General features: G+C 59.0%; 1 protein-coding gene and 1 long non-coding RNA gene across 2 annotated transcripts; one reads left to right on the plus strand and one right to left on the minus strand.

Annotated features, from left to right (window-relative positions):
• Positions 1-238: 238 nt before the first annotated feature.
• LOC311434113 (L-gulonolactone oxidase-like) lies at positions 239-12,561 on the minus strand. The gene is made up of 12 exons (XM_084514003.1): positions 11,966-12,561; positions 10,554-10,655; positions 10,210-10,335; positions 9,005-9,099; positions 8,134-8,224; positions 7,308-7,493; positions 2,920-3,027; positions 2,544-2,620; positions 1,942-2,091; positions 1,456-1,620; positions 804-894; positions 239-600 (listed from the first exon to the last, which is right to left on the minus strand). The coding sequence occupies exons 1-12, from the start codon at positions 12,467-12,469 to the stop codon at positions 472-474; spliced, it is 1,824 nt and encodes a 607-aa protein (XP_084370129.1). The 5' UTR covers positions 12,470-12,561; the 3' UTR covers positions 239-471.
• LOC311434114 lies at positions 11,921-13,345 on the plus strand. The gene is made up of 3 exons (XR_014691261.1): positions 11,921-11,998; positions 12,576-12,762; positions 12,874-13,345. It is a non-coding gene; the product is annotated as an uncharacterized lncRNA (long non-coding RNA).
• Positions 13,346-15,810: the final 2,465 nt, after the last annotated feature.

Genomic DNA, 15,810 nt, shown 5'->3' on the forward strand with positions numbered 1-15,810 from the left:
CATTGTCACCACCCAGCAAGAGCAACCCCGGAGGTGTCATGATTTGTCTCTAGTGTCCCTTGTCCCCTGCCTTGCCCCCCTTGGTGTCCCTTGTCCCCTTGCCCCACTGGCACCATCCCAGGCCATGCTATGGGCTCCAGTCCCCGTGCCCAGCCCCAACCTGGGACACCGAGCCCCTTCTCCGGTCCCCGAGGGCTGGGCACCTCCACTGCATGCACATTGGGGCTGAACACACACCTTTTGGCTCTGCTGGAAGAAAGGTTTTTATTGAGATCTTGGCTTGGACGGGAGACATTTGGGGCGGGCACATTTTGGGGGGACGGGGAGTGACCACGAGGAGTGGTTTCCAGGCACCGCAGAGCCCTGCCAGCTCGCAGATCAGAGCCAGCCCCCATCAGAGGGCACAGACCAGAGCTGGGGGCGCAGCCACTGAGGACTGTGAGCTTTTGGGGTGTCCTGAGAGCCCCAAAGTCAGTAGAACACCTTTTCCAGGTAGGTGTTCAGGAACATCCCCGTGGGGTCCAGCTTCTCGCGGACAGAGCAGAATTTGGGGAAGGCCGGGTACATCTTCTCAAAGTCCTTCCTGGTGCAGCTGTGGGCCTGGGGGAGAGAAAAAAAGAGGGGGCTGCCCGTGGGTACAGCCTGCCAGGAAGCCCCCCTGGGTAAAGCCACACACGGAGGGGCTGCACTGCATCTCCTCGGGGCACCCATCTCGCTCTGGGGCTCTCCTCTGAGCCTCTCCCAGCTGCAAAGCCCCCACCAAGAGACAGAAGGACCCCCCCGAAATGTGAGGACACTTCTACCTTTGCCCAGTGTGGTCTCCCACCGTACTTCTTCATGATGCCCTCGTAGGTCAGCCAGTAGTTGAGCCGGGGCACGTTCTTCCCGTAGGGCCTGAGGGACAGGCAGGGAGGATATCATCGGGGGCCGTGGAGGGGATCGCACACCCTCCCCCAAAAAATGCTCCCCCAGGGGAGAAGGGCAACCCCAGGGACCCGTTGCTGGCTTTTTGGCCAGCACCAAGAGATGGAAACCCTCTTGGAACGATCACGGCTGTGCCCAAGGCCAGGCTGGATGGGGCTGGGGGCAGCCTGGGCTGGGGGCAGGGGTCGTGCCCATGGCAGGGGGTGGCACTGGGGGGCTCTGACGGCCCTGCCAGCCCAAACCCCACCGGGATTCTGTGATTCCATGCCACCAGCGTGGTGCTGGCTGAGCTGTGTGCTGCTGGTGGCTGCCTGGGCACGGCTCCTGGTGCTCCCCAGCACAACCCAGGCAGCAGGAGGAGAAGAGAAGAGAAGAGAAGAGAGAAGAGAAGAGAAGAGAAGAGAAGAGAAGAGAAGAGAAGAGAAGAGAAGAGAAGAGAAGAGAAGAGAAGAGAAGAGAAGAGAAGAGAAGAGAAGAGAAGAGAAGAGAAGAGAAGAGAAGAGAAGAGAAGAGGAGGGGGCTGCAGCTCACCTGTACATGATGATGTTCATGTAGCAGCTGTCCCGCTGGAAGCAGGGACTCAGCCAGATCCCGTCCCCCCGAGCGAAGCGCACCTCCACGGGGTAGTGGGCCACCATCTTCGGGTTGTTCTCCAGGGCAGCCTTCAGCTCCAGCAGGGCTTCCTTCGTCTTCTCACTGCCCAGAAGTGGCACAGTTAACGCCAGATCCCTTTGGGTTCAACCCCCCCAGCTCCATCCCTGGCCCCATGCTAACCCAGGGCACGTCCCAGTGCCCCCCTCCCATCGCTGTGCGCCCCGGGATGTGGTGTGATGTGGAATTGGTGGCCCGGGACAGGGGTGGCAAATGTCCCCGTGCTATGTTTGCAGCTGGAAATGGTGCCACCAGCCAGGAGCCTTTCCCCGTGGCCTTGCTCCTGCTCCATGCACCATGAGCTGGGGCAGAGCCCGGGCAGGGGACAGCGTTTGGGGTTTTGGGGTGGCCTGTGGAGCCCTTTACATGGGGATGGCCCAGTCCTGCACGTGCTGCTTGAAGCGACACTCGTAGTTGAAGATCTTGTAGCTGACGGCAACGTTCTCCACCCGGGAGCTGAAGAGGAGCCAGAAGAAGAAGCGGTTGATCCAGCACACCAAGCTGGGCACGAAGGTGCTGCGGGGGGAGAGCGGGAGGTGAGACCCCGGTGCCAGGGCAGGGAGGCAGCTGAGGAGCCCCAAATCTCATCCCAGGGGTGCTGGGCAAAGGGGAGCCACCCTGGGGCTCAGGGCTTTTTTAGCTAAAAGCTCGCTCTCTGCTGCAAACCCTCGGCACACTGCTCCTGCTGTGTGCACACGAGAGGGCAGTGCAGCCCCAAGCATCAGCCCCAGCCCTGCTGCTCCTGCACAGGAACCCTCTGGGACAGGAGCAGGGAGCCTTCCTCATCCTCTTCCTCCCAGGGGTGGCTGGATGGGGTGCTGAGGGACACAGCCCTGCCCTGCCACCATCCCGGGGACACCCGGCAGCACAGATCTTCGCGCAGAGGTGCAGGGGACGGAGCTGGATGAGGAAAAAAAACTGGAGAAAACCCACCCAAATCCTGGGTGCTGCTTGGATGGTGCCCCTACCTGATCCAGAGCAGGAACTCCAGCAGGTAGTAGCCAACGGCATAATCCCAAAACCAGCTGGCGGAGGAAGAGGGGGGCTGCAAAGCCAAGCAGAGGATGATGATGATGGTCATTAGGGACAGGCAGGGGCTGCATCCTTCCCCACCCCACTGGGGAGCATGGGTTTGGAGAAGGGCACCCGAGAACCCCCAGATCTCCGTCCCCTGAGGAAATAGGGCCAGAAAATCCAAAATCCAGTCCCAGAAGGAGAGCAGGATTTGGGAGGGGGGTGCTGAGGGCTTGCAGAGCCCCAGCTGTGGCCGTGCTGAGGGATGCAGCTTTGGGCTCGTCTCCAAACTCCCCTTCTGCCTTCCTGCTGGGGCCCGGCAGCACCTGCCTTGCTGGTGGGGTCCTGGTAGATGACGCTGACGTTCTCGCTGTGTGGGAACCACAGGAATCGGAAATATTGGGATCTCTTCAGGTGGTCCTCCAGGTGATCCAGCACCTGCGGCAACCAGAGGGAACGGGGCCTGGAGGGAGCCGGGACGCACACACAGCCGGGATGTGCGGCGCGGCCCCATCCCAGAGGTGTCCCCTGCTCCGAATGCAGAGTCACCAAATTATTCATAAAGACACAAAAAGGAGCTTCAGGAAAAGCAGCTTTTTAAAGACACCGTGGGCGAGCTGCCTGCTGGCAGCCAAGGACAGCGAGGAGCGGGGAGGCGCAGAGGTGACAGCCGGGACGATGCCGGTGACGGGGCTGGGGGTGGCTGCAGCCCCAGGACAAACTCGGCTTTGCCCCAGGGACATGGAAAACGAAATCCCCAAGGAAATTTTTGCCTGACCCAGCAGCTCCTGCAGAAATGGGCAGGCACACCAGCCCTCGTCCCTGCTCTGTGCAAGGATGGCGAGGACACGTGCTCGCCCTGGGCACGGTGCTCTCAGCTGGGGCTCCATCACCTTTCAAGCAGCCTCCCCGTCCCCAGCTCCTCTCCCCTCCTCTCCTCCTCCATCGCTTCCAGCTTCTCAGAAAGGCTCAAAGACAACCCGGAGGCTTTGCTCCAGGAATTCACTTGACATAAAGGGGGAAGCGTGCAGGGAGCAGTGACCCACGGACGTAACCCCGGGGAGGTCAGGGCTGCTCGCTTCTAGATGGGCCGTTGGTATTAACGAGCTATTAATCAGCAGGCCGGGCTGTTTTAGCACCCAGCACTTTGCTGTGACCCCTCCGTAAGGTTACAGCCATCGTGCACTCACGTGGTGCTGGTGGGACGGCAATTAGTGTTAATTAACAACCGAACACTGCTGCCAACAGCCGCACATCTGCACTGCTCGCAGAGCCACGAGCTCGCTCCAAGGAGGTCCCAACTCAGCCCGTTTTCTGGCTGGAAAAATCCTTATTTCCAGCTCCTTGCCTCCCCACGGGAACAGAAGGTTGTGCAAGCAGAGGCAGGAGCCACGACCACGCGTTTTGACCCCCTCGGTGTAAGGAACAAGTGCACCGAGGAGCTAAAACAAGTGGTGGAAAGAAGGGTGCAGCGGGCAGCAGCGCTCTGCAGCCTTCCCAAGGTGATCCTGCTTGTCTTCCCGAGCCAAAAAAAAAATAAATAAATAAAAAATCAAATTGCCAGCAGGGCGACCTTTAAAATGTGCGCCTTTGATCCCTCTGATAGAGCCAGATCGGTCTGAAGAAAATAAAGCCGTCGGCTTTGTAGGCTAATTGCAGCAGAGCCGAGGGCAGCGAGCTGGCCGGGAGTCCTTGGGGACGCTGCCGGCCGCCTGGGCTGGAGGCAGAGGTTGGCAGCGGAAATCTTTGCGCTGTTACGTGGCCAACACACGCAACGGAGATGGCCCTGGAGCACGAAGAGACCCCGGGGGATTTGCTGAGCTTCGCTTCCCTCCCGGAACAAACCCCTCTGCTGCGCAAAGGCCGGGTCAGAGCACGCTGCTTGCCTTGTGCTGTCCATCAGAGCAAAGCCGGAGAGCCGGGGAGCACGGGGAGCTCGTGGTTTGGGGGAGGAGGTGGGTGCTGAGCCTCCCCCGTTGCCTGTGCCCCCCTGGGAGATCATCTTCCACGCACCAAGGGCAACCCCAGCCCAGGAGGGACCAGGTCAGGCCCTGCACTGCGAGGGGATGCACAAAGATTTGGGCACCGGGTGGCCGTGGGGGACCTGGGCTTGAGGGATGCGCCCCAAGGATCTGGGACACGTTTACACGGGACACACCACGGGGCTCGGGGGGCCTCAGGTGTGCCACGAACCCCCCTTATCCGCGCCTTGATCCCGGTCACCACGGGCAGCCAGAGCAGCTGGGAGTATTCCAGGGATGGAGAGGATCACGAGGCCAGGAAAGAAGGCATGCAGATCTTACATAACCACAAATCCAAGCCCGGCTCCTCTGACACATATATTATTTGCAACGTCTTAGATAACTCGGGCTTAAATATTTCAGGCAACCTGCTCCCTTGCCATTATTCTCTTCCGCTTCGCTGGGCCGCTCGACATGAAAGCCCGGAGATCTGGAAGCGAGCGAGGAGCAGCGACAACGGGGGATTGATAATGGCATTAATATTTATAGATTGCATTCCTGCTTCGCCCTCCTGACAGCCCCGAGGGACGGGGAGAGACACGCCGGCCCCGCGGGGCCGAGGGCATGCCCTCAGCCTGGCCCCTGCTCGGCACAAGGCTCCAGCTCCTCGCTAAAAGGCAGATTAGGAGGTGTAAAACCTTCCTCTGGCTGGCACCCCGCTGTTGCTCAAGGTGAGATTTGTCCTTAGGAGAGCTCCAGGGCAGTGCCAAGCCACCCTGCACACCCCTGGTGCCCCGGGGGGAACGGGGAGGGCACGCTGTGGCTGGACCAAGTGTCTCCAGAGGCACCTTCCAACCTCGGCCACTTGGAGATAATGTGAGATTTGGGCTGAGGAGAGGTGCCCGAGCCTGGCTGAGGATGAAGCCACGATTTGCTGGCAGACCCTGCCACATTGAAGTGTATTAAAACAGGGAACTCTGCCACGGCACACTGGGGCAGCCGCAAGCGCTTCCCAGATAAGACACTCCCGAGCCACGAAAACACAAACTTGTGGCTTCTGCAGCTGCAAACACCTGCGAGGAGCTCGCTGCAGGCTGCCAGGGCACACTGAGAAATATCTCCGGGGGTTGCTGTGCTCCTCCAGCTTCCCTGCCTGCCTCCTGGGCTAAACGAGGCCCTGCAGTGCTGCAGCAGTGGTGACAGCAGGCAGGAGGAGACGCCAGGGGACGTGCACGGATCTCCCCGTCCTCTTCCTGGCACTTTTCGAGGGCCACCAGGTTGCTTAGGATTGGGATTTACAAAGCCACCCCTGCAGGAACACGTTCAATTCACACTCCTGGTGGTGCTCGAGCCACCCCAACGGGGCGCTGAATAATTCAGCCCTCGAAGCATTACGGGCGGCACTTCTCCGAGCCTTGCTGATCAATCCTGCAGCGAATCCTGCTGTTTTGGTCCAAGGAGCATCCATTTTTCATGAGCCCAGCTCAACCAAGTTCTGTGCCGTCGTTGGCCGGGGCTGGAACTGGACCTTTGGGACTGGGAACTGGGATGAGACAACGGCTGGAGGTGCTGCTGAGGTTGACGCACCAGCGAGGGTGTCAGACCTCGCAGGAGGACAAAGACAACCAGAAGCTGACTCAAATCCAAGCTCCAGGAGCGTTTTGCTTTCCATCACCACTGTTTTTTTCCTTCCTGCTGGATGCTGTGCCTCAGTTTCCCCATCCAGCAAGGTAACTCCTTCCAGCGAGCCCCGTGGTGTTGGGAGGCCACCAGGACTCCCAAGGGTCTACGTGCAGGTGGTGCTGTGCTCTTGGCTTTAGCCCCCAATCATGGGGGTGACCTGGGACACGCTCGGAGCCAACCCTGGGGTGCTCAGCACCCGATTGAGGAGCTCGCCCCATCCAACATCCCGGCACCACGGGGCTGGGAGGGCTCTGAGGAAACGCAGCCAGCAGTTAGGAGGAGTTCATATAATGGCAGAAATGGGGAAAGTCGGTTTTGATGTGTTCCCAGGAGGAAGGGTTCCTTGGAATTGCTCTCCAGAAATGCCCGCGGGGCCTTCAAAATGCTCTCTGAAGGATCTGGCTGCATCACTCCCACCGTAGCAGGGCTACTGTGCCAGACCCTGATCTATCAAAGACCAGGTCAAAGCCTGGTCTTTGTGGTCACCTCCACTGGGGGGGTCCCAGATGGGGCAGCCACCAGTGCCATACACCCCAGTTGAGGTGATTGGGACCTTTGGTAAGATGGAGACAGCTGAGACCAGTAGTTTGCCAACATGGCAAACCATTTAAAGGGAGTTTTCCACCATGGGGCTCCATGCAGCTCTGTGGCTGGGTGCTGAGAAGGGATTTCTTATCCCCAGCGTGGTTCCTCTCACATTCAGCTCCAAAAAAAAAAAAGATTTAAACCCTGGGAGATGGAGAAGCCCATCCCAAAACCAGGCAGCTCTCACACACGAGAAGGGCTGGAGGTAAGACTGAGAGCACAAGGTGCTCTAGGACCATTTCAGGTGGCCCATCCTTCGCTGGGAGAAGCGAGGTTGTGTGCAGGGGACGAGCCAGGACCCCAGGGGCTGAGTCAGGCCGGGATAAGTGATGCTGAGAAGCGAGGATGATGCTGCAGAGCCACAGCCTCCTTTTCTCTGGGCTGAGCAGCTTCACCCCTGTGCCTTTCCCTGCGGCTCTCCCCTCTTGCCCGGCTCCCCTCTGCCCATTTCTCCTGCCGGGAGCTTTGCCCAGCCCCGAGGAGCCCTACCTCGGTGAGGGTGGAAGGGAAAGCCACCTCGTGCAGGTGGAACTGGGGCACGCACTGGAAGGTGACGGTGAGCACGACGCCCAGGCAGCCGAGGTGCAGGCGGGCGGCCTGGAAGATGTCCGAATTGACGGTCTCGGAGCACTCCAGGACATCCCCCGAGGCCGTCAGCAACGAGAGAGCTACGACCTGCCATGAGGAGAGGAGAGACATCAGCAAGCACTCGACCTGGTGTCCCGTCACCAGCCCCGAATCTCGCATCCACCCCAAATTTCACGGCTGGGGGCTGCACCAGGGTGATCTCTGCTGAGCCAGGCCCCACCAGCCCCAATCCTGCCCCTTCTGATGTGGTGGCATAAAAGGATCCTGCTCTCCCTGGGGATGCCAGGAAAAGCCATGAGCTGAAGAAATAAATCTCCCCCAAGTGACTTCACCTCTCCACACCCATTAGTGGGGTCACCGTACAGGTTTTGAGCTAGGAGCGGGGCATTTTCATAACTGTTTAATTAAAAACCAACCTGGGCACTGCCAAGGCTTGGTTTGGGGGTGGACTCCAACATTAGAACTACTTTTCCTTCGGTACAAACTATTTTTTTGGGTTACAGGACCATAAAGCATAAGGACAGAGGAGCCTGGGGCTGGATCATGGTGTTTTAGGGTCCCTGGGAATGAGCTGGGCTGGCCTGTGGGGGGGATATGGGGACTCTGCTCACAGCGGCACCCCAGGGGCAGGGTCCTTTCTGGGTCAGGCTGACCAGCCCCAGAGCAGGGATGATCCCCACAGGCACCGGTCGATGTCCCTGCATCGAAACCATCCCCCGGGTCTCACCTGGGTGGGGAGGATGCCGTGCTTGATCCCGGTGTTGTGCGTCCCCGTCCCAATCACACCGGCTGCTGCCACCTCGGAAACAGCTCCCAGACTGCGGGCAAAGGGGCTGGGTGAGCACCTCAGCCTCCTCCTCGGGACAGCAGACATCCCAAAGCAACACGAGGAGAGGATTCTCCCACACCCCTTCTAGGATACTCCAACGTTTGATTGCCATTTGCTGTCAAAAACTCATTCCCAGCCCGATTTCACCGACCATCAGCCTCCTTTGGCCTCCTAGAGCTGCCTGTTGTCGGTCTCCACCCCGTTCAAGGGAGAGGAGCTCTCATCTTATTCATGGAATCACAGAATCCTGGACTGGTTTTGGTTGGAAGGGACCTTAAAGCCCACCTGGTTCCAGCCCCCTGCCATGGGCACGACCCCTGCCCCCAGCCCAGGCTGCCCCCAGCCCCATCCAGCCTGGCCTTGGGCACCCCCAGGGCTGGGGCACCCGCAGCTCTTGGGGCAGCCTGCACCAGGAAGGATTTCCTCCTAATTTCTAACCTAAACCTGCCCTCTCTCATCCTTTTTAGGGTTGGGGAGCAGCGTTTTCCTTCATGACACAGAACACACCAGGCTGGCGGGTGCAGCAGGAGAAATATCAGTGTGGGGTGAAGGCTGCCCTCATCCTGCTCCGAGGCAGGATCAGCTCCTCCATTTTGGGGTTTTGCATTCTGCTGGACCCCAGCAGAAACCAGATCCCAAAGCAAAAAGCCCCGTTCTGCTGTAAAAGCTCTCCAAGCAGCCCCAATTTGCTGTGTCCCAGCACTTGATCCGGGGCAAGGACGGCCACCTGGGGGACACCCAGGAGCAGCCCCGCACGTGTCCCACTCACTTGGCCAGGGCCAGCCCGTGCTTGCTCAGCTCCACGTTCAGATCCGAGAGGAAGATGCCACCTTCCACCGTCACCTGCTGCTTCTCCTTGTCCACCTGCAAGGGACGGGCACGGGGACGGGCAGAAGAGGAGCTCCCCATGGCACGCTGCTCCTCCCGAGGCGACAGGAGAGCTCCATCCTGAGCTGCTGCCCCTCTCAAACCTCCTCCCAGCCCCAAAAATCACCCAACCCAATGGTGACACCGGTTCCTGCCCTGCTCCTGGTGCCTCACGGGCATCCCCTCTCCCTCGCCAGGCTCGTGGCAGTCAGCAGACAGCCCCAGTGAAGCGGATCAGCCCTGCCCTGCCAGCTCCTGCCTCAAGGAGCTGCTCCTTGCTTCTGCTGCCGTGCTGCTCATCCTACTTCTGGCAGGCAGAAGCTGTCGGGGGGAGCCCTGCCTTCGTTAATTGTTGCTGTTAATTACCAGTAATGATCCAGAGCTCAGAATCTGCCGCTACGGTCGGGATGTCTGCATCCTTGGCTGCACACACACCCGTGCAGGCATGCAGAAACACACGCATGTAGATGCACACACACAGTGTTTGTAACCAGCTGGCCAAGCAGCCCCAGTAAGAGCCCAGTAAGAGCCCAGTGCTCCCTGCTCCCCCGAGGTCTGGATGCAGAGCACAGACCCCCAGTGGTCCTCATTCTCCCCAAGGTGCTCAGGACGTGATCCAGAGCCCCCCAGCAAGAGCTGTGCCCTTCACAGCATCATCGAAGGGAGCAATCCCCCTTCCTGCTGCAGGGACATTTCCCACCCGACACAGACGTGGACCTGGGGACCACGGACACCCAGATGGGTGCCAAAAGCACCTCTCCAAGCTTGCATCAAGCACACCAGGAAAGGCTGAGCTGCCAGAGGGCTCCTGTCCACCAGCCGACAGGGCTGTGATGAGGACAAGGGGCTGAGGTTATGCCCCAAGGAACACATCCTAGGAAGACGTCTTCAGCTCCTTGTAGTTTTATAGCTGCTCCATACGCTTCCCGTGCACAGGGAATGCTTTTTTTTTGTGGGGGAAATGCCCATTCCCCAGTCTCAGGGGTTGCTTTAGGAAAACTCCCCTCTCATCCCCTGCCCCAGGTGTGGTGGTGCCGGTGCAATGCCCAGCCCTCGGTGGCCACCCCAAAAATGGCTCAGAACCACCTGGCCCAACGCAGATCTCACCTTGAGGATCCTGTTCATCTTCCCCATCTGGATCATGAAGTCGTCGGTGCAGGCGATGTCGGAAGGCGAGTGGCCGCCCCCCACCACCTTCACCCTCTTGCCCCGCTGCCGGGCCATCTCCAGGATCTGCGGAGGACACAGGGAGAAGGGCAGAGACCCCGACCTCCGCCCTCACCTCCGACACCACCTTTACACTCAAAATTCACCCGCTGGGGTTGAAAAATTCCCCCCCCCGCAGCCCGGACCCCTCCTTGGGACCACCCCAAAATGGTGATAACCCACCAGGGCACCCTGTGGGGCCGCAGTTTTTCCCTGCCTGCTTTCTCCCGGTGCCTGCCCCTTACCTCCCGGACCTCCTCCACCGAGGTGGGCTGGAAGTAGAGCTCCGGGCAGGAGCCGTAGGTTTTGGCCCAGTTCTGGAACCTGACTCCTCCTTGGCCGTGAACCTGGAAAAACCAAATCCAAGAAATGAAGCAGTGCCCCCCAGAAACCCCCCCAATGCCCTCCACACAGCCCCATTTCCCCATCAAAGGCCCTCTTCCCGGGGCCAGGTTCCCCAAGGCCTGGCCCTTTGGGGTCTCAGGGGTCACCCCGAATCCATGGGGTCCCAATGGTGACATGAACAGGCCACTGGGCCTGCCGTAGCCAGCCAGGCCCATACTGGGGACATTATGGACATAAATACATATGGAGCCCTGCCCTCCCTCTTTGTATGGCCCTTCTGGGGACATATATATGGACATAAATACATATGGAGGCCTGCCCATCCCATTTCTATGGCCTCTTCTCCTCTGCTCTGCTTCTCCCTGCCCGTGGCCGGCCTGGATGGGGCTTGGGCAAGGAAGGAGCCGATATGGGGCCAGGAACCGAGCCCCAGAGGAGATGGTGAAGGAATTATTTACGATTAGGGTGGTGAGGCCCTGGCGGAGGCTGCCCCAAGGAGCTGGGGGTGCCCCATCCCTGGGGGTGCCCAAGGCCAGGCTGGATGGGGCTGGGGGCAGCCTGGGTTGGGGGCTGGAAGGAGGTGATTTTTTTGGGTCCCTTCCAACCCAAACCACTCCAGGATTCAGTGATTCCATGCTCCGTGCTGCCCCAGCAGACATGTCCCAGCTCAGCACCCTCACCATCCTCTGCCTCCTTCCTTGTGTCCCTTCCTCTCCTACCCCCCTCGTCTCATTTTCCTTCCACCCCTCTCTCCGATGCATTCAGCTCCTGTGCAAAGACCCCAAATCTGGCCAAACTGCCCCAAGAAGCAGCAGGGGCTCTCCCAGGGGGGTCCCAGCCCCTGCCACCCCAATGCCCCCTTCCCAATCTCCCAATCCTTCCCCTGAAGGCTTTGCAGATCTCCCAAAAGGAGATCAGAGCCCTCGGGGCAAGAAGGCTGCCTGAGTTCATAGGGAGAGGGAACAGGCAGGCTCAGAAATCTGTGGGTTAGGAAAAAATAGAAAAAAAAAAAAATAGAAAAAAAAAAAAAAGGAAAAAAATAGGAAAAATCAGAAATCTGTGGGTTAGAAAAAAACCACTAGAAAAAACATTCCTGCTCAGCAGCCGGAGCCTGACCTTATTTCGTAGGAATCTGCTGCCTTCCCTCCCCCCTCTCCTGATAAACCTTCCTTGTTTCTCGTCTCATCATTTAATTTGCTATTAAATCCCCGTCGAAGGTCGCAATAAATAAAGCCCTTCACACGCCTGCACCTCCCTCCCCACCCCGAGCGATTGGAAATCCACCCCCCAGCTGGGTGGGCTCCCCCCTTACCATGCTGCCGGGCTCCTGGAGCTGCTGCTGGAGGTGGGGGGACGTGGGGGTGATGTGGGGCGGCGATGTGGGGTGGCGAGGATGGATGATGTGGGGCGATGCAGGGTGGCGATGCAGGGCGATGATGCGGGGCGATGATTCGGGGCGATGGGGGGCAGCGATGTGGGGTGATGTAGGGCGATATAGGGTGATGTAGGGTGATATAGGGCGATGTGGGGCTGCTCCTGCTGCCTGGGTTGGTGAGCAGCTGCTCCGCAAGCCTGGGGTCAATGAGTAACAGCCCCGCACCCAGCTCTGCAGGGGGAGGAGAGGGGCTGCGCCCTTCGCCCCAGGCAGCTGGGGGGGAGCCGGGCTCGTCCTACAGGGCTGCTGCGAACCCTGGGGCTCTGGGAGGAGATTCCTCCATGTGAAGGCACAGCATTCCCTGGAGCAGCAGTCGAAAGGGGCAATAGGGAAAAATCCTGCCAGGTCTGGGGGCTGTGTGATACCCGGTAGTGTGTGCATGGGGAGCCAGGTTTGGCCTCCAGCATCGCCTCTCCACGTGCACTGGGGTTCTTCCACCACACCTCCCACGCTCACCGTGCACCCAAAACTCGCTCCCCATGAGCAGAAGGGGAGGCAGGACCCGAGCAGGGGCTGGCAGCAGCTCCCCCGTCGCCCCTTTTCATCTGAAGGACGGATGGGCGAGCGAGGAGCGGCGCTTGCACGGCGAGGCTGCGCTTTGGTGATAAGAAAGCTGGCCCCTCATTAAGGGAGGATGATAACGAGTCACCCGAGCTGCCAGCACCCGCAGCAAGGTGACCCACGGGGGGCTCAGGCAGGGAGCGCTGCGTCTGCAGGACGCCCTGGGACACCCGTCCCTTCCCGCACACAATTATTAATAGGGGAAAATTGCTGCTTAATTACAGAGCAGGAGGAGCCTGCGACGGACCCCGCACCCAGAGCTCTCCACGGGTCCCCACGTCTCCCTTCAAAGCTCCTTGGCCTGCCGGCTATCCCGAGCCCCCACCGCTCTTCCCCTGCCTGCATTACAGCAAATTAATGAGTAATTTGCCCACACATCTTCCTGCCCGCATCGGCGCCCGGGGAGGGGGCAGCTGATTGGGGTCAGACCCCTCCGCGCCGGCCCAGCTAACAGCTCTGGGGCCAAGTGCTGCACCAGCAGGCGCAAAGGTCAGCAGAGCCTCCAAAAACAGCCCGAGGGATTATTCATTAACAATGCAGCTAGGGGATGCACATGTGGCTCCCCCCAGCTTGGGTCTCTGCACGCTTTTGGCACCCAGGAGGGTGACCCAGCTTGGGTCAGTTTACCACTGAGCAGCAGGGAATCGTTTGATTAAATAAATAAATCAATAAATGACCAAGGGGAGGGGGCTGTTGCATTTTGCCAGCTGGTGAAGCCATTTGTGATTATTATTATTTTTTTTTTCTGAGTGTCTTTGTGAATCAGGAAAGGGTTGGGTGGGATGGGAGCTGCCCAGGCATGCCGCGTCTCCCTCCTGGAGCAATTGCTGCAGAGCTTGGCTTGGGTGCTGCTGCTGCAGACCCCGGGCAGGGCAGGATTCAATCCCCTTGGGTTTATCTCCTCCTCTGCCCCGGGGCCGGGCAGTGCCTGCAGACAGGAGCCGCTGCGGCGCCTCTGCAGCTGCTGGCACAGCCCCGGGGTCCTGCTCCGGGCCGCTCTCCAAAAGCTTATTTTCAGGAAACCTGCAAAAATTTCCGACCTTTGCAGCTGTTTTCCTCACGGTCACATCTCATTCGCACATTGCAACGTGTCCCCAAATTGCAGAGCGTCCCCAAATTGCAACGTGTTCCCAAATTGCAACGTGTTCCCAAATTGCAATGCGTCCCCAAATTGCAATTCATCCCCAAATTGCAACGTGTCCCCAAATTGCAGTGTGTTCCCAAATTGCAGAGCGTCCCCAAATTGCAATGCATCCCCAAATTGCAACGTGTCCCCACATTGCACCACCTTCCCAAATTGCAAAGCGCTCCCAAATCAGAGAGAATCGGGGAATCAGAGAATCATTTCGGTTGCACCACGCTCCCGAACTGCAATACGTTCCCAACTTGCACCACGTTCCCACGCTGCGACATGTTCCCCAATTGCACCACGGTCCCAAATTGCACCTGGGGGCAGCGGGGTTTGCCCAAACTGCTGGCTCGTGGCTGGAGCACGCGAGGGGGCTGCCAGAGCCGCGACCCCCCCCGTGCAGACGGGGTCTGGGGCTTGGCTTTGCCGCAGAGCTCTCCGAGGGTCTGGGAGGTGAGAGCGATTTGAGCACTGGCAGCAAGCGGCTGCTTTTCTTTTTTTTCCCTCCTTCTTGCTTGTCCATTTAAAAATAAAAGATAAAATTGAATTATGGGCGGCTTTTATTCTTTATTTCTTGCCTCTCCGCCTCCGAGGACTTCATCCTCTTTCTCCTTCCCCCTGATAATTGCTTTATTCGTGCTGTATCAGTGGGATGGGGCCCTTGGACCTGTGTCACCTGCTGTGGGGAGCTGGGTTTTGGGGCTGTCCCAGGGGGGCTGTGACCCCGTACAAACACCAGGACCCCCCTGTGCCCCCTGTGGATCAACGGCCCTGCTGCCAGCCCCCTGTCTGCCCCGCTGCGTTCGGGGAGAAGCCGATTAAAGGCAGAAGAAAAAAAAAAAAGGATTAAAACCCATTTATAGGGGACAAGGGGATGAGGGGACCAGCCCCAAAGCCTGGTTTGTGAGGCTGTGGCTGCCCTTTGCACTTTGCCCAGCACCGTGGCACCCTCCCGAGGGGCAAAACCCCGCTGGGAGATGGAGCCAGGCCCCGCAGGGTTACCTGAGCTTCCCCAAAGCAGCCCCCAGGGTTGGAATTTAACAGCGCCGAGGGCTGAGCCTTGGCTGGGGGCTTGGGGGCAGCCTGAGCCGTGCCCCAAAGCGCCTGTGGTTCACTGCTTCCCCCTGCAGAGTCAGTATTTTTCACTGCAGGCTCATTTTTAAGGAGAAACCAGAGGAAATGTGCGTTTTCCAGCCCACCCCTGGCATGCGTGGGGCAGGAGCATCCCCAAAACACCTGCACCCCGCGCCCCGGTGCATGCACCCCATGCCCACGTGGGTCCCGGGGGGACCAAAAAAACCAAAACAACAGGGAATAAATAATGGGAATCCCAGCTTAAATTCCCATGCACGGGGACAAATCTGGCACGAGGCTGAGGGGCAGGTGGCGAGGTGCAAGGCCGGGCGGGGGTGGCCTGAAACCACCACCCAAGCGGTGCACAAATCCCTCCCCCGGCTGGATTTATTCTTTGCCAAGGCCAAACCGCTGAGTCTCCGCTCTCCCAGGGCCACGCAATGATTTTTCTTCTCGATACTAATATACTTTTTTTTTTCTCTCTTTTTTTTTTTTTTTTTCCCTTGTTCTTGAAGGTTTGGATTTATGGAGCAGGAACCGCAAAGATTTTTCTCTTCTGAAGCCGGCCTTTTGTGAGCTGCCCCTCGTGCCGAGGCAATTTCTTTCAAGCCTCTGCTCCTTGAATCAAGGACTTGAGCCCCCCCTTGGCTTCTCCCTCACATTTTCTGCTTTCTTGATGCTTTGGTGACCCCCCCGAGGAGCTGGATTTTGGCCGTGGGGCATTACGAGGACGTGGCTGGTTCGACGCCTTCATCAGCACTCACCAAAACGTTGTGGATCCATTTCAGGGTGCTTCTTCCCACCCCAGCCCAGCTGAAGCCTTCCAACCTGCCTGTCCCCCCCCTAACCTGGCCGCTCAAACCCCTGCGGGGGGCTCGGTGCCCTGCAGCCCCCCCCAAAAACCCTGTGATGCAAACCTGAGGGCACCCAGCACCTTTCTGGGGGCGTTTGCATGGCT

The sequence above is a fragment of the Aythya ferina genome (genome assembly GCF_964211825.1).
Source record: "Aythya ferina genome assembly, chromosome: 3".
Classification (NCBI taxonomy): Eukaryota; Metazoa; Chordata; class Aves; order Anseriformes; family Anatidae; genus Aythya; species Aythya ferina.

Excerpts from the sequence above, each read along its gene's own strand:
- LOC311434113 (XM_084514003.1), bottom strand. The coding sequence starts at position 12,469 with ATGCACACACTACCGGGTATCACACAGCCCCCAGACCTGGCAGGATTT. Across the intron at positions 3,028-7,307 it reads TCCCTTCCACCCTCACCGAG|GTGCTGGATCACCTGGAGGA; the intron begins GTAGGGCTCCTC and ends TGGTTGCCGCAG. Across the intron at positions 1,621-1,941 it reads CAGGACTGGGCCATCCCCAT|TGAGAAGACGAAGGAAGCCC; the intron begins GTAAAGGGCTCC and ends ACTTCTGGGCAG.